This window comes from Thermobia domestica, chromosome 10 (assembly GCF_964235325.1).
Source record: "Thermobia domestica chromosome 10, izTheDome1.hap1.1, whole genome shotgun sequence".
Taxonomy (NCBI): domain Eukaryota; kingdom Metazoa; phylum Arthropoda; class Insecta; order Zygentoma; family Lepismatidae; genus Thermobia; species Thermobia domestica.
Genome location: NC_137463.1, coordinates 43,716,676 through 43,742,258, shown reverse-complemented (window position 1 = coordinate 43,742,258; position 25,583 = coordinate 43,716,676). Strand labels below are relative to the sequence as shown.

Sequence of the window (25,583 nt, the reverse complement as noted above, 5' to 3'; positions counted from 1 at the left end):
CTCGTACGAACATCTTAGGGAAGCACTCCATCTTTTTTTCTTCCATTCAAGGTCAAACTCTATTTTAGATGAGAAGTCCAAACACTGAATTTCATGTTTGAAACCGTAAGGGATTACGAGATACAGCCATATTATTATACCAATTGCAAGTCCATCTCGTCTTCCTTCTGACCTCTTTTCCTATCTTGTAAGACAAATATCAAAAAATGATTAAGCACATATTTAATTATTTTAAATGAGGATTCAAACAACACATTTCATGTCTCTAACCTTAAGGGATTCCAGATATGAACTTATTACAATAATTGTAATCCCACCACTTTTCCTACCAGCAACATTTTTTCCCTTCTAGGCCAAATATCAAAAAGTCAGGACAAGGACAGAAAAGCCGTCTAGTAGTCTTATATTGATATCAATTTCTGTAACCGAAGAAGTGGCTATTTATAAGGAGGAATAGAAACACGAACTATACACAACAAAGTGTAACAATTATGTATTGTTCTTGCTTCTTGGACCTGAAGAAAAACAAGCAGTTTACTACATCAGTAAAATGGGTATTAGAATATTTAGTTTTTTTAAGGGATAATTCAGGGGGGCAAAAAACGGCTCGAAAACTGGCAGTACCCAGAAAAAACAGGTAATTTAGTAATCTTACCTAAACTTTTCACAATTGTAACTAGGATAAACTATGTGATTAATTTTGAGCCGATAGCATACGCTCTAAACCATCATGATGTTTTTGTACCCATTTAAAAGACAAAGGCAAAAAGGCACAAAAGAATAAATTGTTATTTTTGTTGTTAGTTTTATCCAGATAGATCCAATACGTTCCAAATATCACGTTTCACTGTCGATTGTACACAATAAGTTGTTGAGTCAGTCACTTGTAAAAACTCTTACGATCAAAACATAAATCCCTTGTTAGAAACAAATGTAAAAAACACAATCTATATATATCGCCTGATAAAAAGATTTACCTTAACCGAATGTCATACTTTCCTCACTATACTTAAGTGGTGTTCATAATATCATTTCCGGCAATACCACTTAATTCGATATTTTATCTTTAATAGTCTTATTATAAAAAGGTATAATTGTTGTTAAACTGTTGGATCAGCAAACAATGAGGGTTCTTTGGCTTCTGACGTTGGTACACTCTGCTTTATGTGCTTGTCCCAGTGGGTAAGCTGCCTCTTTATTATTATTATTATTATTATTATTATTATTATTATTATTATTATTATTATTATTATTATTATTACACTAGTCTATAAGCTTTTTACAGCATACCAATTAAACGAACATATTATTACTCCTGAATACTCACGAAACCTTCTCACACCTGAAGCATAATCAAAATGATTTGCCCAACAACAAAATGAGTGACTTAATCACTCAATTTGAACACTATTTAAGATAGTCATGTGCAACATCCGGTCTTCGAACCGATTTCGACCCGCTGAGCCCTTTAACCCGGCCCGCCAAACTCGTTATTGAAAATAAAGTTCATACGTAATCTCTTAAACTGTGCTGAAATTTTTTTCTTAGATAAATGATGTCCGACTTGAAAATATCCTTCGCGTTGGAACATCCAATGTACAGCGTGGTCCGGAAGTGGGTGTACCCCTAATTGATGTTTTCTGACGATTTTAGGATTTACCCATATTTCTTTGGTAACATTGCTTGGAGTTGTTTGGTAACATTGTTTGGCAACATTCCTATCCATGTTTATTTGTTTTCTGTTGTTTTCTGCTCGTGACTCCGGAATATCTTCGCAAAACATCTGCGAGAACATGGCCCACAATTCAGCTGTGTTACGACATGGATGGTGATCATACCGATGTTTATGACTCTTAATGCTCTTAAGACTTCAAGATAACTGTGCATAGACATTCTACCATAACTAACACTATACTGTTGAAACTAAAGGGGGGTACGCCCACTTCCGGACTACCATATAGAATGTACACTCCGCATCAAAAAAATTGCGACACCTAACGCCGTGCAGCTAGGCCACCCAATACACACCTTCTTATCCCATAATCGTGTCTGGTAAAGAGACCCCCTCTCTCTCCTTCTTTCTTCTCTCCATAACTAAAATTAGCTAACAACATGAACACAATTCTCATTTCAAACTACACATCCATTAGAATCGATGAAATGAAATAACAAAACCGAGACGAAACAAGATTCATAAGTTGATTTAGGGAGAAACTAAAACACACACAATGAAAAATTGAAACAAATAAATGTATATTACACAGAGGTTCAGAAATGAGGCAGAAAGAGAGAGAGAGAGACATAAAGAGAGAGAGAGAGAGAGAAAGAGAGAGAGAAGGTGAGAGAAGAAGAAAAAAAGGGAGAACAGATAAAAATGTGGAATTTTAAACTTAGTAAGAAAACAACCTAACATTATAAAGTTCCGTTACCAGAAATCCAACAGTAATATAGAAGTAACGTTTCTCTTATATTTTTTCAGAACTATTCGAATATATAGAGGATGCTGGAAACATCCATTAAGTCACATTCAAAAAGAAGAGCATACTCAATTTCCAGTAGAACTGTAGATCTCACAGACACATCTAAGATAATGTCAACAGTTTAACACATGCTTTGTTTCCGCGTGGTTCCGTTGTAAATTCGGTAGGGTTCATTCGACGTACCGACGCACACTACATTCTAATAAACCCAGTAGGTAGCGTAGGTCATTTCTTCCATTCCAGACTACTAATGCAAAGTGAACAAAAAAAGAAAAAAACGAAAAGAAAAAGGAAGAAAGAAAGAAAGAAAGATAAAATTGAATAAGTGCTATTTTACTCGTAAATTTTTATCAAAAATATCCTATATTAAAAGTCCAAACCGTATCATTATGAAAAGTTAGAAATGTTCAAATGGAAAATTGGATGTTCCTTATAGATGTAACAAACCTTGAATGTTTCAAATTTCAACGTGAATAAATCACATTGAATTATAGGATGGAAACAAATTTGTATCGAACTAGTATAATTAAAATTTTGCTTTCAAATAACCAAAGAGGTTGCCATTCTCTAGTCTTTTCCGAAGATTTATCTGTTCCGGACATCCAGCATCACTTTCATCTCTTGCGGAATAACATTGTAATTTGCACAGATAGAATGAACACGCTAGATCTCAAACGGATCATAGTGTCAGTCGGATGATGTTGGTTACCTTATGGATCACCACTTAAGTCAGGATTCAAAGCCGTAGTGACCCGGTAATTCGACTGAGACTCGGTAACCCATATGATAAAAAAGATATTTTGCTTTAAACAGTATTTCTTTCAGAGATGACCAGGACTGGAGATGTTTACCCCAGAGCACAAAAACTCGACGCTGAAGTTGGCAGTTAATTACATTTTCCAGACCAGGTATATCGGTCTCTTGCTCCGTTTTAACTTTGGACAGGCACACGCACATGAAGTGCGTGTGTACGTGCGAAAGAGGAGAGAGAAGTGAAAGATACAAAAACAGAATAGGGAAACGTCAAGAAAGAGAGAGAGAGACGAATAAATATGATACAGTGTATAATGAAGAACACACACACTGTTTATTCGAATTCTCGCCAGTGATGCTTTGTAAGTTCTCCAACAGAAGATAAATCTCTGTTTGCAGCCATTATTTTATGCGAAAAAAATGTATTACCTAACGGGGAATCGAATCTTGATCTTCCGCATGGAAGTCTGGTACTTTACCACTACACCACCGATTGCTTTACCCAAACTTTCTCCAACAAATGCTGTAATATTTTCTTTCTGAGACCGATAACACGAAAAGTGTTTACTGCAGATCAATGAAGTGTTTCGAATGTCCTGGTAAATCCCTTGCCCTTTCCCAACCAACATTCGTAAATCGTCTCTATCATGATAAAGGTGTTTGCTTCTACATTCTTAAGCATTGCACGGCTAATATGAGAAATTTATTCTTCACTATCACTTTGTAAAAAAATGCAAGGAGGTTGTGAACAGGACTCGAACCTACGCTGGACAGCCGTACTAGTCGTAACTCCCTTACGTTACAGCTACACTACCATGCCACCTTAAGTTGACATCGAAATATTACTTACTTTAGCGTTGATCTTTGGATAGATCAAGCTTCTTCCTGTAAGGTTATTTGCACCTAAGTGCACAACGAAATTCGTTTATTCGATGACCTAGAAAGAAATTAGTGCCCACTAGTAAAGCAAACAACATACAATCCAGGAAAAATTACAGAAATAAAAAGATATTATGCAGTAATTTCACTGTGCAGATTCAAAAGGACGCGAATAATAATAATAATAATAATAATAATAATAATAATAATAATAATAATAATAATAATAATAATAATCTATATTATAAAATTAAAGTGACTGTGACTTATAGTCTCTTGAACCACCCGCCCGATCTCAATCAAATATTCAACATTTATAATGTTCGGACCTGGGAGTATTTTTATCTATTCGTTTGGATGGTGTTACTTAGGGGAGGGCGAGAATGAAAAAATATAAAAAATAAAGAAAACTGAATAAGTTTTGAATCAAACGACCAATCTGGGTGAAATTTGCAACATAGATTACGTTTGTGAATGGAATGGTTTTAACCATCTCACCTTGATGAAGGAATGTAGGGAAGGGGGAGAACGGGGAGATATATAAAAATCAATGCAAATAAAAATAAAAGTGACTATGTTAATTTGTTAAGAAGTCTTGAGCCACCGGACAGATCTGCATGAAATTTTCAACATGGGTGAAGTTCGAGCCTGGAGTAGATTTTATCACTTTGACGGTAAAACTTAGGGAAGAGGAGGAGAGGGGGAAGAGCCACGCGTATCAAATTTTTAACATAGATAAGGTTCGGGCCTGGTATGGTTTTTATTATTTCACTTTGACGCTAGAACTAGAGAATGGGAAGGATATATATATATATATATATATATATATATATATATATATATATATATATATATATATATATATATATATATATATATATATATATATATATATATATATATATAGCGAGAGAAAGAGAGAAAGAGAGAGAGAATTGATCCACCGTACCAATCTCGATAAAATTTTCAACCTAGATGAAGTTCGAACCCGAGATGGATTTCCTCATATGCTTTTTATGGTGTAGCTATAGGAACGGGGAAGAAGAGGAACATTTAAAAGAGAATGAAAAATGACCGATATTAGTATCGAATCTATAATTTTTGGATTCGCTGAGATGAACAGTGACACATCTCATGCTGTTTAAATCCAAATTCCCCCCGCAACATTGAGGAGGGGAAGACATATAAAAATGATCAAAATAACCAACATCATTGTCGAATTCATAGTTTTCCGGGTGGCTGAGATGAACAATGACACTAAAGATGCCGTGCTCCGCAACGTGGTAAATATAAAATTTATCGAAAATGACCGATATCAAAGTGCGCTTTAGTGATAGAAAAAGTGACTGAATAACGGAGCATATTATTATTTTTTCTCAATTTAGTCCAGCTAAGCGGCCAATTGATGCTAGTAATACTACTACTACTACTACTACTACTACTACTACTAATAATAATAATAATAATAATAATAATAATAATTATTATTATTATTATTATTATTATTATTATTATTATTATTATTATTATTATTATTATTCGCGTCCTTTTGAATCTGCACAGTGAAATTACTGCATAATATCTTTTTATTTCTGTAATTTTTCCTGGATTGTATGTTGTTTGCTTTACCAGTGGGCAGTAATTTCTCTCTAGGTCATCGAATAAATGAATTTCGTTGTGCACTTAGGTGCAAATAACCTTACAGGAAGAAGCTTGATCGACCCAAAGATCAACGCTAAAATAAGTAAAATTTCGATGTCAACTTAAGGTGGCATGGTAGTGTAGCGGTAACGTAAGGGAGTTACGGCTACTACGGCTGTCCAGCGTAGGTTCGAATCCTGTTCACAACCTCCTTGCATTATTTACAAAGTGATAGTGAAGAATAAATTTCTCATATTAGACGTACAATGCTTAAGAATGTGGAAGCAAACACCTTTATCATGATAGAGACGATTTACGAATTTTGGTTGGGAAAGGGCAAGGGATTTACCAGGACATTCGAAACATTTCGTTGATCTGCAGTAAACTCTTTTCGTGTTATCGGTTTCAGAAAGAAATATTACAGCATTTGTTGGAGAAAGTTTGGGTATAGCAATCGGTGGTGTAGTGGTAAAGTACCAGACTTCCAAGCAGAAAATTTAGGTTCGATTCCCCGTCAGATAATATAAATTTTTCGCATAAAATAATGGCTGCAAACAGAGATTTATCTTCTGTTGGGGAACTTACAAAGCATCACTGGCGAGAATTCGAATAAACAGTGTGTGTGTTCTTCATCATACACTGTAATGATAAGTATGTTTCATATTTATACTCGTCTCTCTCTCTCTTTCTTGACGTTTCCCTATCCTGTTTTTGTATCTTTCACTTCTCTCTCCTCTTTCGCACGTACACACGCACTTCATGTGCGTGTGCCTGTCCAAAGTTAAAACGGAGCAAGAGACCGATATACCTGGTCTGGAAAATGTAATTAACTGCCAACTTCAGCGTCGAGTTTTTGTGCTCTGGGGTAAACATCTCCAGTCCTGGTCATCTCTGAAAGAAATACTGTTTAAAGCAAAATATCTTTTTTATCATATGGGTTACCGAGTCTCAGTCGAATTACCGGGTCACTACGGCTTTGAATCCTGACTTAAGTGGTGATCCATAAGGTAACCAACATCATCCGACTGACACTGTGATCCGTTTGAGATCTAGCGTGTTCATTCTATCTGTGCAAATTACAATGTTATATCCGCAAGAGATGAAAGTGATGCTGGATGTTCGGAACAGATAAATCTTCGGAAAAGACTAGAGAATGGCAACCTCTTTGGTTATTTGAAAACAAAATTTTATTTATACTATTTCGACACAAATTTGTTTCCATCCTATAATTTAATGTGTTTTATTCATTTTGAAATTTGAAACATTCAAGGTTTGTTACATCTATAAGGAACATCCAATTTTCCATTTGAACATTTCTAACTTTTCATAATGATACGGTTTGGACTTTTAATATAGGATATTTTTGATAAAAATTTACGAGTAAAATAGCACTCATTCAATTTTATCTTTCTTTCTTTCTTTCTTTCTTTTTCTTTTCGTTTTTTCTTTTTTTGTTCACTTTGCATTAGTAGTCTGGAATGGAAGAAATGACCTACGCTACCTACTGGGTTTATTGGAATGTAGTTCACATCGGTACGTCGAATGAACCCTACCGAATTTACAACGGAACCACGCGGAAACAAAGCATGTGTTAAACTGTTGACATTATCTTAGATGTGTCTGTGATATCTACAGTTCTACTGGAAATTGAGTATGCTCTCCTTTTTGAAAGTGTCTTAATGAATGTTTCAAGCATCCTCTGTATATTCGAATAATTCTGAAAAAATATAAGAGTAACGTTATTACTATATTACAGTTGGATTTCTGGTAACGGAACTTTATAATGTTAGGTTGTTTTCTTACTAAGTTTAAAATTCCATATTTTCATCTATTCTTCCTTTTCTTTTTCTCTCACCTTCTCTCTCTCTTAGTGGCTCATTTCTGAACCTCTGTGTAATATACATTTATTTGTTTCAATTTTTCATTGTGTGTGTTTTAGTTTCTCCCTAAATCAACTTATGAATCTTGTTTCGTCTCGATTTTGTTATTTCATTTCATCGATACTAATGCATGTGTAGTTTGAAATTAGAATTGCGTTCATGTTGTTAGCTAATTTTAGTTATGGAGAGAAGAAAGGAGGAGAGAGAGGGGGTCTCTTTACCAGACACGATTATGGGATAAGAAGGTGTGTATTGGGTGGTCTAGCTGCACGGCGTTAGGTGTCGCAATTTTTTTGATGCGGAGTGTGCCACCAAATATTGGAGACTGGTCAAGTGTGCCACTAAAAAATGGTAAATAAATAGATTTTTTGCTTTCCTTAGGTAAGTAAATATTTTGGTTACCGTTATAACAGTTTTTATGCTCCTGTGATATTAGTGTACTACGAACGATTTTATAAATTGAATATGGCCCTTCTTGTGAAAATTTTGTACATTGTCTCGTATTGCCCTCGACGCCAGTAAGTCCTCTGTGGTTGGCCCACTCCCTGTTCCTACTTGCACATGCCTGATTTAAGACACTGGGCAAAAAGAGAAGAACGTCTTAAAATATTACTTAGTAGGAACGTAGTTGGCTATGTCCAAACTGCGTAAAGCAAAAGTACCAAAGTTCAATACGCAACAAATAAATACATATACGAGAGTACAATGAGTCCACTGTTACTAAGCGTAACACATTCAACGTCCTGATATAAAATTATAAAGCACGAAACTCGATTGGTATGAATAGGAATATCTTTAGAACAACAAGAATATCACACGTATTAGCCTTGGATAATTCATATTTCAAACTAATGATGCCAACGTACAAAATCTTATATAGTTAAACAAACAAATAAATGACTCACATATTTCCTACTCTCTCCCTCTGGACCTTAGTCTTACAACAAAATGATTACGTACTTTTATTTTAAACACTACGCAAATTACTATTCTCTGCTTACTATCCTTCTAATGAACTCTGGCTCGACAATTATTGGACCGTATATTTCAATTTCATTCAGTTTTCTTTCCTTTTACAGAATGATTATCCTTTCGGATCAAATTATGTTTCAGTGCTTGCTTTTTATACTGACACTCTATTTACTAAAGGACAAATAGGGAATTTCAAAAGATTTATGTTCAAAATATGACTGTAAACCGAGTAAATGGCAAGATTAGTATGATTTGCCACTCAACAAATTCCGCAACAAGATCCACTGAAATATTCGTGAACAAAAGATTAAGATAATTCTATTGTCAATAAAATACTCACAGATATTTATAAACATCCATTTTACGAACTGACTAAAGAACTCACTCTAGAAGATATAACTTATTAGAACAAAACATAAGAGCACATTCTACTACGTGCTGAACCGTTTGACATCCATAATGACACAGAGAAAGTATGGCATAATTTTCCCGAAATGAAGAAAGAAATGAATTGAGAATTCTTAATTCAGTTCGATGCTGCCAATAATTCATCAGTAAGAAGACAACAGTTCTTTCTTTCTGAAAAATTACTACAAAGTATCAGAAATCGTTCTTATGGGAATACACACAGTTTACAGTTTATGTAATATTATATGAGCTCTTTTCGTATTAACATTAAGTTGCAACTCTTTATGTGATACCACAATTGGAGTTAAGTATAAAACTCCCCTCCTACCTCTCAAATTCTACAATTTATACATGTAGGAGTCTTGTTTTTAAAATGCCAACGTAAACTCTCTTCGAAAAGTCTTGTCAACATTTGGAATTAAATCAAACACATATGTATCTATCTATATGGCTTTATTGACAACTCATTATTTATTTATTTTTATGGGGATAGAAAATTGTTGATGTTATATAAGATTAACCGCGCTTATTAGCATTAGAAACGTAGTAGTAGGGACCCCCGTATGCCCGATTTGACCTTGAACTCATTTTTGTGACGTCATAGGTCAAAGGTCAATGACCTAGGGGTACCTAGGACCACCCCCTCTAAATTTTGGCAGGGGTACCTTGGCCCACCCCCTAAATTTTGGCAGGGGTACATAGGACCACCCCCTTAAATTTCGGAAATTGCCAAATCTAAAAATTTGGTATGGTAGCCTAGGACCATAGTATGTACCTCTATTAGTATTGGGTGTCTATGTCGTTCCCTTTCATGGGTAAAAAATTGCCAAAAATTCAAATTTCGGAGGTTTTTGACCTAATTTATCCCCTTGGATGAGGTGTTATTACCCTATATGGTTATATGGGCGTATACAGGGGTCCATTACCTTTCATAAGACATGGGAATATTAATGCACCCCTTGAAAAATTTGGGAGGGGTACCTTGGCCCACCCCTTAAATTTTGGAAATTGCCCAATTTAAACATTGGGTATTATAGTATAGGACGCTAATATGGATCACTATAAATTTGGGTGGTCCACCTCGTTCCCTTTTAGGGGTACAAAATTGCCAAAATATAAACGTAAGCAATACGTTGTACCACGTGTTTTGTTTCGACCTAAGTTATCCCTTTGATGAGGTGTTATTACCCTATATGGTTATATGGTCATGTATAGGGGTCCATTACCTTTCATAAGACATGGGTATATTAATGCACCCCTTTAAAAATTTGGGAGGGGTACCTTGACCCACCCCTTCATTTTTAGAAATTGCCCAATTTAAACATTTGGTATTATAGTATAGGACGCTAATATGGATCACTATAAATTTGGGTGGTCCACCTCGTTCCCTTTTAGGGGTACAAAATTGCCAAATTTTAGTACAACCACGTGTTTGGTTTTTAACCTAATTTATCTCCTTGGATGAGGTCCTATTACCTTATATGGTTATATGGTCATGTATAGGTGTTCATTCCCTATCATAAGACATAGGTACATTGGTGCACCCCTTTAAATTTTTAGGAGGGGTACCCTGGCCCACCCCTTCAATTTCAGAAATTCTCCAATTTAACCATTTGGTATTATAGTACAGGACCTCATTATGTATCATGATAAATTTGGATGGTCCATCTCGTTCCCTTTCATGGATACGAAATTGCCAAATTTAGGTACAACCACGTGTTTGTTTTTTGATTTAATTTATTCCCTTGGATGAGGTCCTATTACCTTATATGGTTATATGGTCATGTATAGGGGTCCATTTCCTATTATAAGACATAGGTACATTTTTGCACGCCTTTAAATTTTTGGGAGAGGTACCTTCGCCCACCCCTTTAATTTTGGAAATTGTTCAATTTAAACATTTGGTATTACAGTATAGGACCCTAATATGGATCACTATAAATTTGGGTGGTCCACCTCGTTCCCTTTTAGGGGTACAAAATTGCCAAATTTTAGTACAACCACGTGTTTGGTTTTTAACCTAATTTATCTCCTTGGATGAGGTCCTATTACCTTATATGGTTATATGGTCATGTATAGGTGTTCATTCCCTATCATAAGACATAGGTACATTGGTGCACCCCTTTAAATTTTTAGGAGGGGTACCCTGGCCCACCCCTTCAATTTCAGAAATTCTCCAATTTAACCATTTGGTATTATAGTACAGGACCTCATTATGTATCATGATAAATTTGGATGGTCCATCTCGTTCCCTTTCATGGATACGAAATTGCCAAATTTAGGTACAACCACGTGTTTGTTTTTTGATTTAATTTATTCCCTTGGATGAGGTCCTATTACCTTATATGGTTATATGGTCATGTATAGGGGTCCATTTCCTATTATAAGACATAGGTACATTTTTGCACGCCTTTAAATTTTTGGGAGAGGTACCTTCGCCCACCCCTTTAATTTTGGAAATTGTTCAATTTAAACATTTGGTATTACAGTATAGGACCCTAATATGGATCACTATAAATTTGGGTGGTCCACATCGTTCCCTTTTTAGGGGTACAAAATTGCCAAATTTTAGTACAACCACGTGTTTGGTCTTTTGGCCCAATGTATCCTCTTGGATGAGGTCCTATTACCTTATATGGTTATATTGTAATGTATAGGTGTTCATTTCCTATCATAAGACATAGGTACATTGGTGCATCCCTTTCAATTTTAGGAGAGGTACGTACCTTGGCCCGCCCCTTAAATTTTTAAGCATTCGGTATTATAGTACAGGACCTTAATATGTATCATGATAAATTTGGATGGTCCACATCGTTCCCTTTTAGGGGTACGAAATTGCCAAAATATAAACGTAAGCAATACGTTGTACCACGTGTTTGACATTTCGACCCAATTTATCTCTTGGATGAGGTCCTATTACCTTATATGTTTATATGGTTATGTATAGGAGTCTATTCCCTATCATAAGACATAGGTACATTTGTGCACTCCTTTAAAAATTTGGGAGGGGTACTTTGGCCCACCCCTTAAATTTTGGAAATTGCCCAATTTAAACATTTGGTATTATAGTACCGGACCTTAACATGTATTATTATGATAAATTTGGGTGTTCCACCTCGTTCCCTTTTAGGGGTACGAAATTGCCAAATTTTAGTACAACCACGTGTTTGGTCTTTTGGCCCAATTTATCCTCTTGGATGAGGTTCTATTACCTTATATGGTTATATGGTTATGTATAGGGGTCTATTCCCTATCATAAGACATAGGTACATTTGTGCACTCCTTTAAAATTTTTGGGAGGGGTACTTTGGCCCACCCCTTAAATTTTGGAAATTGCTCATTTTATATATTTGGTATTATAGTACCGGACCTTAACATGTATTATTATGATAAATTTGGGTGTTCCACCTCGTTCCCTTTTAGGGGTACGAAATTGCCAAATTTTAGTACAACCACGTGTTTGGTCTTTTGGCCCAATTTGTCCTCTTGGATGAGGTCCTATTACCTTATATGGTTATATGGTCATGTATAGGGGTCCATTACCTATCATAAGACATAGGTACATTTGTGCACTCTTTAAATTTTTTTGATAGGGGTACTTTGGCCCACCCCTTAAATTTTGGAAATTGCTCATTTTATATATTTGGTATTATAGTACCGGACCCTAACATGTATTATGATAAATTTGGGTAGTTCACCTTGTTCCCTTTCATGCGTAAAAAAATTGCCAAATTTTACTACAACCACGTGTTTGGTATTTTGGTTCACCCCTTGGATGAGGTCCTATTACCTTATATGATTATATGGTTATGTATATTGGTCCATTCCCTATTATAAGACATGGGTATATTGATGCACCCTTTAAAAAATTTGGGAGGGGTATCTTGACTATCCACTCAGTTTTAGAAATTGATTAATATAAGCATTTGGTATCTTCGTACAGGTCTTCAATATGTACCACTATAAATTTGGATGGTCCACATCGTTCCCTTTCATGGGTAAAGAACTACCAAAAATCAAATTTCGGATGTTATTGACCCCTATTTAATACGTTATATGGTTTATTACCTCTATATGTTTATGTTCTCTTTTAAATTTGGGAATTATCAAATAACAAAATTCGGTAAACGTTTTCTAGGACCCATTGGTATTCCTCTTATGGCCAAATATTCAAAATTTAAAGGTTATTGACCGGCTTTATTATTGAATAAGTACAGGATTTATTACTTTTTCATAAGACACAGGTGTATTTGTGTACCAATCTTAAATTTTGGGAGGGGTACATTTCTTATTGTCATATCAATAATTGGTAATTGTTCTTTGGGTAAATCATTGTGATCACGTGATCAGTTATTGACCTATGATGGGATTAGGAGTCCAGGACATTGGTACATTGAAACTTTGTAGGATAATTTGAGAATGCGTCATTGGTATTGATTATTACAGCCAAATATAAACGTAAGCAAGACGTTGTACCACGTGATTGACCTTGATGAGGTAGTGTACAGGGATACATAGCTAACCTTATTGAAACTTATGACTCATAGTCTTAAGGGAATACATGCTACAACACTGGCAAAGTTATTGTTGATGCAATTTGATTGGCTGATCACTATCTTTCGTGCAATCTGATTGGTTGATCACTATCTTTCGTGCAATCTGATTGGTTGATCACTATCTTTCGTGCAATCTGATTGGTTGATGAGTTTTAAATCTTTGCTGTATTCAGTTTTAAGTTTTGTTTTACATTTAAAAATCTTGTTTTCGTTCAACATTTTGCACTCAATGATAAATATGATCAAAACCGTTTATTTGTTAATCGAATAGTTAAAAACCGGATAAAGTTTGACGGTTAACCGTGAAACGTAAAAATTTTTTTAGTTTGAAAATTTTTTGTTTGAAATTTTTTGTTTGAATTTTTTGTTTGAGAATTTTGTTTGAAATTTTTTTTGACAACTTTTGTTTCAAAATTTTTTGTTTAAAATTTTTTTGTTTGAAATTTTTTTCGTTTCAAAATTTTGTTTGAGATTTTTTCGTTTGAAATTTTTGTTTGAATTTTTTTTCGTTTGAAATTTTTTGTTTGCAAATTTTTGTTCGAAAATTTTGTTTAAAATTTTTTGTTTGAAATTTTTCGTTTCCAAATTTTTTGTTTGAAATTTTTTGTTTCAAAATTTTGTTTGAAATTTTTTGTTTCAAAATTTTTTCGTTTGAAATTTTTTGTTTGAATTTTTTTCGTTTCAAAAATTTTGTTTCAAAGATTTTTGTTTGAAATTTTTCTTTCAAAGTTTGAGTTGACATTTTTAAAAGTTTGTGCACTTATTAGTAAAGAACTGGAACTGTTTAGAACAAAAACCTTTGACAACATTATGGTGCACGTCAGAACATAGGGTTGTACTTGAAATGAAAAAACACAATTCATTGAAATGGATCATTTTATTACACTCCACATACATCCATACCAGATAGTGGTTCTGGATATTGTCGATACAATGTATTTTGAACTTCTTGCACTAGTTTGTCTTTAGCATATAATTTTAATTCCAATTGAAGTCTTTTAAGGTCTAATGCAATATCAATTGGTGGAAACTCAATGTCCATTTGATCACAAATAAACTGTTTATCAATACAGGTATGCACCCACGAACGATATTGACAACCATCACAATATCTAGATACATGTTGTACAATATGCATAACACATTTTTCAAAATAGTACTTTTTCAGGAATATACTTGTTTTGTTGCACACTTCCACTGCATGTTTCACACACTGAAATACGCTGATGAATTTATTCCATTCCGTTTGTGTTAGATACACCATGTTGCGAGGGACATGGAATGTACTCTTTTTACGTAACAACACCATCTTCTCTTCGAGGACTGTACGCAGCACCACTTCATGATTTGAGCCTAATGATTTGACTATGGTCACATTTAGCTCATCGTTCATTTGGTCGATTCGTGCCATTCTTCACAGGTCAGTTGTACACCAAATTGTTCTGCTTTGCCCAATCGAATCACAGGTTCAAATGTTCTAGCACTGATACCAATCATCACATGTTTTGTTTGAAATATATTTATTGGATAATAGCTTGCGAAGACGAACTCTTTATCGTTAGAAGTACACATCTTTCCTCCTGCTCAAATGATTTCGTGGGATGACAGTGTATTGGTTGATTTATAGTTATTGCTGACGTCATTGGAAAGGAATGTGCTGACATTTGAATTCATGGTTTCATCACAGTTGCTGACGTCATGCCGACCAACCAAATTCATACAACTACAGCTGACGTCATTGGAAAGAAATGTGCTGATTCATGATTTCATCACAATGGCTGACGAATCTGGCTGTGTACTAAATTCAAGTTGATGACTTCGACCCAAGAATCCTTTGTAACATAAAGATACAGATCCAGTATTTAAGAAACGCAGCAGTTCTTCTTGTTTTGATGCTTCCATGGGTAAATATCTTGCTGGTAAAATTATATTCTTATCATTTTCAAGCTTCACTACGATTCTTAATCCAAACTTTGTAGGGATCATTTGGCTAGCTAAGATTCTATAAGGTACATTCTGTTGTAAATCAGTAATCTTGGTAAATGATTTTATCACATGACGTGTGTTTAGAAACTTCAGACAAGTAGCCATGATGACGTTATCATGAATACTAACTCGAACGATGATGCAAAACTGATGACGTTGCATTATCAAGTTCTGACGTGTACTATTGCACCATAATGTTGTCAAAGGTCTTTGTTCTAAACAGTTCCAGTTCTTTACTAATAAGTGCACAAACTTTTAAAAATGTCAACTCAAACTTTGAAAGAAAAATTTCAAACAAAAATCTTTGAAACAAAATTTTGAAACGAAAAAAAAAATTCAAACAAAAAATTTCAAACCAAAAAAAAATTCAAACAAAATTTTGAAGCGAAAAAAATTTCAAACAAAATTTTGAAACAAAAAATTTCAAACAAAAAATTTGGAAACGAAAAATTTCAAACAAAAAATTTTAAACAAAATTTTCGAACAAAAATTTGCAAACAAAAAATTTCAAACGAAAAAAAATTCAAACAAAAATTTCAAACGAAAAAATCTCAAACAAAATTTTGAAACGAAAAAAATTTCAAACAAAAAAATTTTAAACAAAAAATTTTGAAACAAAAGTTGTCAAAAAAAATTTCAAACAAAATTCTCAAACAAAAAATTCAAACAAAAAATTTCAAACAAAAAATTTTCAAACTAAAAAAATTTTTACGTTTCACGGTTAACCGTCAAACTTTATCCGGTTTTTAACTATTCGATTAACAAATAAACGGTTTTGATCATATTTATCATTGAGTGCAAAATGTTGAACGAAAACAAGATTTTTAAATGTAAAACAAAACTTAAAACTGAATACAGCAAAGATTTAAAACTCATCAACCAATCAGATTGCACGAAAGATAGTGATCAACCAATCAGATTGCACGAAAGATAGTGATCAACCAATCAGATTGCACGAAAGATAGTGATCAGCCAATCAAATTGCATCAACAATAACTTTGCCAGTGTTGTAGCATGTATTCCCTTAAGACTATGAGTCATAAGTTTCAATAAGGTTAGCTATGTATCCCTGTACACTACCTCATCAAGGTCAATCACGTGGTACAACGTCTTGCTTACGTTTATATTTGGCTGTAATAATCAATACCAATGACGCATTCTCAAATTATCCTACAAAGTTTCAATGTACCAATGTCCTGGACTCCTAATCCCATCATAGGTCAATAACTGATCACGTGATCACAATGATTTACCCAAAGAACAATTACCAATTATTGATATGACAATAAGAAATGTACCCCTCCCAAAATTTAAGATTGGTACACAAATACACCTGTGTCTTATGAAAAAGTAATAAATCCTGTACTTATTCAATAATAAAGCCGGTCAATAACCTTTAAATTTTGAATATTTGGCCATAAGAGGAATACCAATGGGTCCTAGAAAACGTTTACCGAATTTTGTTATTTGATAATTCCCAAATTTAAAAGAGAACATAAACATATAGAGGTAATAAACCATATAACGTATTAAATAGGGGTCAATAACATCCGAAATTTGATTTTTGGTAGTTCTTTACCCATGAAAGGGAACGATGTGGACCATCCAAATTTATAGTGGTACATATTGAAGACCTGTACGAAGATACCAAATGCTTATATTAATCAATTTCTAAAACTGAGTGGATAGTCAAGATACCCCTCCCAAATTTTTTAAAGGGTGCATCAATATACCCATGTCTTATAATAGGGAATGGACCAATATACATAATCATATAATCATATAAGGTAATAGGACCTCATCCAAGGGGTGAACCAAAATACCAAACACGTGGTTGTAGTAAAATTTGGCAATTTTTTTACGCATGAAAGGGAACAAGGTGAACTACCCAAATTTATCATAATACATGTTAGGGTCCGGTACTATAATACCAAATATATAAAATGAGCAATTTCCAAAATTTAAGGGGTGGGCCAAAGTACCCCTATCAAAAAAATTTAAAGAGTGCACAAATGTACCTATGTCTTATGATAGGTAATGGACCCCTATACATGACCATATAACCATATAAGGTAATAGGACCTCATCCAAGAGGACAAATTGGGCCAAAAGACCAAACACGTGGTTGTACTAAAATTTGGCAATTTCGTACCCCTAAAAGGGAACGAGGTGGAACACCCAAATTTATCATAATAATACATGTTAAGGTCCGGTACTATAATACCAAATATATAAAATGAGCAATTTCCAAAATTTAAGGGGTGGGCCAAAGTACCCCTCCCAAAAATTTTAAAGGAGTGCACAAATGTACCTATGTCTTATGATAGGGAATAGACCCCTATACATAACCATATAACCATATAAGGTAATAGAACCTCATCCAAGAGGATAAATTGGGCCAAAAGACCAAACACGTGGTTGTACTAAAATTTGGCAATTTCGTACCCCTAAAAGGGAACGAGGTGGAACACCCAAATTTATCATAATAATACATGTTAAGGTCCGGTACTATAATACCAAATGTTTAAATTGGGCAATTTCCAAAATTTAAGGGGTGGGCCAAAGTACCCCTCCCAAATTTTTAAAGGAGTGCACAAATGTACCTATGTCTTATGATAGGGAATAGACTCCTATACATAACCATATAAACATATAAGGTAATAGGACCTCATCCAAGAGATAAATTGGGTCGAAATGTCAAACACGTGGTACAACGTATTGCTTACGTTTATATTTTGGCAATTTCGTACCCCTAAAAGGGAACGATGTGGACCATCCAAATTTATCATGATACATATTAAGGTCCTGTACTATAATACCGAATGCTTAAAAATTTAAGGGGCGGGCCAAGGTACGTACCTCTCCTAAAATTGAAAGGGATGCACCAATGTACCTATGTCTTATGATAGGAAATGAACACCTATACATTACAATATAACCATATAAGGTAATAGGACCTCATCCAAGAGGATACATTGGGCCAAAAGACCAAACACGTGGTTGTACTAAAATTTGGCAATTTTGTACCCCTAAAAAGGGAACGATGTGGACCACCCAAATTTATAGTGATCCATATTAGGGTCCTATACTGTAATACCAAATGTTTAAATTGAACAATTTCCAAAATTAAAGGGGTGGGCGAAGGTACCTCTCCCAAAAATTTAAAGGCGTGCAAAAATGTACCTATGTCTTATAATAGGAAATGGACCCCTATACATGACCATATAACCATATAAGGTAATAGGACCTCATCCAAGGGAATAAATTAAATCAAAAAACAAACACGTGGTTGTACCTAAATTTGGCAATTTCGTATCCATGAAAGGGAACGAGATGGACCATCCAAATTTATCATGATACATAATGAGGTCCTGTACTATAATACCAAATGGTTAAATTGGAGAATTTCTGAAATTGAAGGGGTGGGCCAGGGTACCCCTCCTAAAAATTTAAAGGGGTGCACCAATGTACCTATGTCTTATGATAGGGAATGAACACCTATACATGACCATATAACCATATAAGGTAATAGGACCTCATCCAAGGAGATAAATTAGGTTAAAAACCAAACACGTGGTTGTACTAAAATTTGGCAATTTTGTACCCCTAAAAGGGAACGAGGTGGACCACCCAAATTTATAGTGATCCATATTAGCGTCCTATACTATAATACCAAATGTTTAAATTGGGCAATTTCTAAAAATGAAGGGGTGGGTCAAGGTACCCCTCCCAAATTTTTAAAGGGGTGCATTAATATACCCATGTCTTATGAAAGGTAATGGACCCCTATACATGACCATATAACCATATAGGGTAATAACACCTCATCAAAGGGATAACTTAGGTCGAAACAAAACACGTGGTACAACGTATTGCTTACGTTTATATTTTGGCAATTTTGTACCCCTAAAAGGGAACGAGGTGGACCACCCAAATTTATAGTGATCCATATTAGCGTCCTATACTATAATACCCAATGTTTAAATTGGGCAATTTCCAAAATTTAAGGGGTGGGCCAAGGTACCCCTCCCAAATTTTTCAAGGGGTGCATTAATATTCCCATGTCTTATGAAAGGTAATGGACCCCTGTATACGCCCATATAACCATATAGGGTAATAACACCTCATCCAAGGGGATAAATTAGGTCAAAAACCTCCGAAATTTGAATTTTTGGCAATTTTTTACCCATGAAAGGGAACGACATAGACACCCAATACTAATAGAGGTACATACTATGGTCCTAGGCTACCATACCAAATTTTTAGATTTGGCAATTTCCGAAATTTAAGGGGGTGGTCCTATGTACCCCTGCCAAAATTTAGGGGGTGGGCCAAGGTACCCCTGCCAAAATTTAGAGGGGGTGGTCCTAGGTACCCCTAGGTCATTGACCCCGGGCCAAGGTCATTGACCTTTGACCTATGACGTCACAAAAATGAGTTCAAGGTCAAATCGGGCATACGGGGGTCCCTACTACTAACGTAGACTCTCTAATGAATGCTCAGTGTCTCTTACACACTGAAGGGTACGAAGGTATAAGTTACTTTTGTCTTTAAGTACCACACACCTATTTCCAAAGTGGCCCCGCGTAGCGTAGTCGCTGACGCTCTCGCCTTCGCTGTGAGCGGTCCCCGGGTTCGATTCCCGGTGAGATCACTAGGTCGTAAAACTGCAAAAAGTCTTTTCAGGCCAGCCATCCTGAATGATGTTTTCTGGGTTTTCCTCATTCACACCAGGCAAATGCTGGGATGGTATCTAACAAACAGGTACAGGCCGCTTCCTTCCTTTCTTCCTTCCCTTTGTCCGGACACTGTGCTCGTCGATGGATGTCATCCCTCAAAACGTGACGGGCTAACATGGCTATAAATGCCGAAACCCAGAAATCTAAATCCTAAATTCTAAACCTATTTCCAAAATATATCCCACCCATTTTGAATTAAAAATTGAAAACATTGAAGATCTAATCAATTTACTGTATGTGAAGTGATATCATGTTTTAAGTTCTGAGTTTAGTCTACACACTATTTTACTATTATTGATTTAAAACCCTGAAGGACTAGTGTATCGGCAAGTAATTCCTTCATTCCTAGGAATAATCGTGAGGTTCTTGTGGTGACATTCATTTGTCAAAAGTGTTTACAAATGAGTGTGATATGTGAATCTTAGATAATTACTTGAATGATAAAAATCTAAATCTCATATAGTATTTTACAAACGGAGTTTATTCCACACATTTTCTGAAATTAGATTATTACTGGGAAACGTTACTATATTAAATGTGCTAAAATTAACTATCAACATGCCTTCAAGTATCTGTTATTGACCAGTAGTATTATCTAGTATGATAAAGTTCAACAGTACGGCCATTAAACGTTCAAAGTCTAAATCTTAATGTGCTTAGTATATAGCTCATCCATGTTATTTATCTCTCACGGATGTTTCCTTCGACATACAAAATTTCAATAAATGCATTATATATATATATATATATATATATATATATATATATATATATATATATATATATATATATATATATTAGGATCTTTATGAGATTTTTTGTTTTCCCTTGGATAATGTTTCAAAAGATTTTCTATTGAAGTATAATACTTTCCATATACATGTGCAGATGTTAACGAACTAACTAAATCCATGCATTCTTCGTAGAAATAAACCATTTTCATTTTGCACTTTTAACCGTTTTGTACGTTGTGTACAAATCTTCCAGTGTATCAGAACATTAGATATGATTCTTTTTCAGCAATTTGTAGAAAGGTGGTATCATTCTTGTTATGTTCAAGGAGTTGTAAGGAGTTATGTATACCACACTTCTTGACACATTTAATTCAGGACAGGATAAGAAACAGTTACTACTAGCACCCATTAAACTCCGCATATGATTTTATTTATTTATTTATTTTACAGCATAATCTTATTTTTAGATTACTGGCACTATAGAAAATTTACAAAATCATCAAATCCGGAAAATATTAGTAATGTATTTGTACCTAATGAGAACCTTTGATCTTTCTCTACAGGCAATTGGAGTACTGGGTAACAAATCCTAATGACCAATATAGCGATCCTAATGCCGGACAAAGACAAGGATGCCTTAGTCCAGAGTATCGGAAAGATGTTCGAGCGGCTGTCTTAGAAGTTAATCCTTCAGAGCGACACCAGACAATGTACGGGTTTGGTGCTGCTTTGACGAACTCTGCGGCGTTTTTGATTCACTACAGTGAACACAGAGAAGAACTATTACAAAGACTCTTTAATACAACATCAGGCATCGGTATTAGTTATATTCGTCTTCCAATGGGAACTTCTGATTTCATGGCTAGAGGATATTCCTACACGTACTGTGATGCATACGACGTAACTCTAAATCAGTTTAGTATTGATGCTGATCTTGAATTTGTGATTCCAACAATACACCGTGCCAAAGAAATCAACCCAGACTTAAAAATCATAGCAAGCCCATGGTCTTCGCCAGCATGGATGAAGTATAACAACTACATTGAACGTGGTCAGTTTGATCCAAAATATAATGATTTATATCCTACATACTTTGTGAAGTTTCTACAAGCATATCGGGATCAGGGAATTAATATTGATGCCATAACATTACAGAATGAACCTTTGTTGGAAGTAGATTACCCCAGTATGTTACTTTACGAGGATCAGGAAATCACCCTTATTAGAATTTTAGGACCTAAGTTACGGGAGGCTGGACTTGATACTAAAATAGTTGTTTGGGATTTTAACTGGGATCACACTGACTACCCAATAAACGTGCTGAATGATAACGAAGCCAGGCAATATATTGATGGGTTTGCTTATCATGGCTATGAGCCGAATTATCCAGATGCTGCTCTGACTGTTCTTCAAGCTCACCCTGAGTAAGTTATTACTATTATTAATAATATTTTGGGTTTTAAAGTAAAAATAGCTAAAGAAGTATAATGAAGTTAGAATTTTTATGCAATCATCCAACGGCATTAATTTAAGAGTATTGTTTGAAAAGGAATTTATTGATTTATTTTTACAGCGGCTATTAATATTTACATTTAGAGATGAGACAATCTTTTTAAAAATGTATTTATGTATATTGTGCGTAAAGGAGTATGTGTGTGTATGTCACAGTTAGGAAAAGATAACCAACAATTGATACAATCTGTTACATTAACAGCGTATTTTGTTACGTATACAGTACATAAATAAGATTCTAACGAACTAACAACTCAATTATTATTGGTAACTAACGACATAGTTTAACGCCACAAAAGTTAGTTTTTTTTTCGATTTTTTCGAAAAGTATACATGACGTATGTTATCTTGTTCCGTTCAATGTTATATATCGACCGACTGATGTCTTATATTTAGACAATATTTTAAACAGAAATTAAAATTTAAGGTTTGGTGATCATTTTATGGTATATCTTATTAAGCGAACTATGTATTGTAGTCTTGCTGGTGTCATAATGAAGAGAATAATGAGCATATATCTCAACGTCAGTTTCAGCTCAATAAATGGCATGGTTCCTGTAAAGCATCAGTTTTTAATTTTACAAAGAAATTCGTTTTCCGCCATTTTCTCAGTATAGTATACATAAATATTTATGTATGCAAATACTACTACTACTACTACCACTACTACTATTACTACTACTACTACTACTATTACTACTACTACTACTACTACTACTACTACTACTACTACTACTACTAATAATAATAATAATAATAATAATAATAATAATAATAATAACACCGTTTCTTACGAAATTACATTACAAATTCGATTTACGTGAAATTCAAGTTCTATACAGATTTACAAAACATATTACTTATATAAGTCAAGGGGTTTCTATATAAATAAATTTCATCTAAAAATAGTTGAGGTTTGGCTTTTAATTTAGTTCATGGTTGGTTTAATGTGCCTCTTTTTATTTCATTTTATCCTGGTACAACCTAAATGTTGTTATTTAAAATATATTAATTTTGATATATTTTTGGCGACGAGACAATCAAAGTACCATGCTGTAACTCAGGCAAAGAAAATAGAAAAGTAAGTCGTATAACAATTTCCATAAATTGATCAAGCACTTTATTTAAGTTACAAGTTCTTAATTCAACCTAATTACAGAATCTTATTATATCTAATAGTTTCCTCTGCATCCTTCCATCCGTTAGGTACATATGAATCAAAACAATAATTACTCATAATGGATATTTGTTTCTCTTACATTTGTATTATCTTCCTTTCAGTGCCAACTATTACGTCACTGAGTTCAGTGGTACAATGTGGGATACCAATTGGCCAGGTGTATTCAAGTATATGCTTGGTACTTATTTCATTCGTCAAGTTCAACATGGAGCTTTGAATGGAATTCTGTGGAACATAGTGTTGAACGAGAATTGGGGACCAACCTATGACGGAGGAGGTTGCAAAGGGTGTCGTGGAGTCATCACTTTATATTCAGATGACAGTCACTTTGAAACAAATATTGAGTATCATGTTATAGGCCATATGAACAAAGCTGCGTCCTCTGGGGCTGTTCGTATTGGAAGTCCAACAAGCTTTGGAGACAATGGGTCTTTGACTTCTGTTGCTTTTGAAAATCCTGATGGTACCACTGGTATCGTTGTGTTCAATAACAATGATAATTCAGCACAGGATGTACAAGTTAGAGTTGGAGGAGCATCTTACACATTCCAGCAAGTGCCTGCTAATGGAGCCGTTACCTTTAGAACCAATCAATAGATAGATCATTTCATTTACAATAAAAAATTAAAGAATAACACTGTACTTACTGTCTGTTGTGTTTTCTTATTGTTTTGTATAATAGCACATCGAAAACTCAATAAAATTATTTCTATTAAATGACTATGGAAAAGTAATTTTAAAATATAAATAGAATACAATAAATAACAAAACAATTATCTCACTTCCCTTCTAACATTCTTTTCCACATTTAAGATCACATGAGTATTCGAACCGTTAAGAATGAGAATGGTCTTCACAGTTTTTCGAAAAAATTTGTAAACAAGCCATGTACGTACTAGAAACGTCTGGTAGTCCTTTGTTGTATATGAACTCGGTTTCATTCTCCATAGAGGACCAAATTTGTGCACCTAACACATTAGTTATTTTTTTTTAATTTGTTGTCAATATAAAATCTTTATAATTTTGTAACATAGTTCCACTATATAGTGTATTCCAACAATAACAATAAGAAATAATTTATACTATGTAACGTTAATAAATTGAAACAATTAAAGCCAAAACCTCCTAGGTTTTTTTAATTTTTGAAGCAATGGAGAGTGAATCCCTTTGCTTGTAAGAAATAAGTCTGGACACATCATACTGTATCTAGCTACTACAATTTCAAATATTTGTAATAAACTTCATAAATAAAAGTTAAAGTCAGTTGAAATCTTTATTGGTTTTAAGTTTCATGTCCCTTTTAGAACCGATACTATTATTATAATTGTTTGACTCTGGGAACCCCCCCAGTTTAACAAATTAGATTTCTCTCTTCGGCGCTCCGTATCTGAATTTGGTTCTCACATGAATAGTAAAAAGAAACAATTTGCAGAAAATAAATTACAAATAATTTTACTTGACCATTCATACCATAAAACCTTAAATACGAGGGTCACACTATATATTTTGAGATACAAGAGAACTAAAAGGCGTGTGATGGAAATGGGTTTATTTATGTTCAAAGTAATCCCCACATACATCAATGAACTTTTGTAACCGAAGGTTTCACAAATGAAAGGCTTGAAACCAGTCACCTTCGCGAATGCTCTAAAAAAAAAAAAAAAAAAAAAAAGGTATGAATTGCCTCATCGATCTCTTCCTCCGTCGTGAAACGTCGACCACGTAATATATATATATATATATATATATTAGATTAAAGAACAACCAGAAATCACATATGGTCAAATCTGGCGAGTAAGGCGAATCCTGACTGACTCAAGCACTGCAGGTAAACATTTTGTGGTGTACCAGGTGGCTGTAACT

General features: G+C 34.3%; 1 protein-coding gene across 1 annotated transcript; it reads left to right on the top strand.

Annotated features, from left to right (window-relative positions):
- Positions 1-1,122: 1,122 nt before the first annotated feature.
- On the top strand, positions 1,123-24,679 carry LOC145661979 (uncharacterized). Its single transcript, XM_081727323.1, has 3 exons — positions 1,123-1,182; positions 21,592-22,452; positions 23,822-24,679. Exons 1-3 carry the CDS (start codon positions 1,124-1,126, stop codon positions 24,315-24,317), a joined length of 1,416 nt encoding a protein of 471 aa, XP_081583449.1. The 5' UTR covers position 1,123; the 3' UTR covers positions 24,318-24,679.
- The last annotated feature ends 904 nt before the right edge of the window (positions 24,680-25,583 follow it).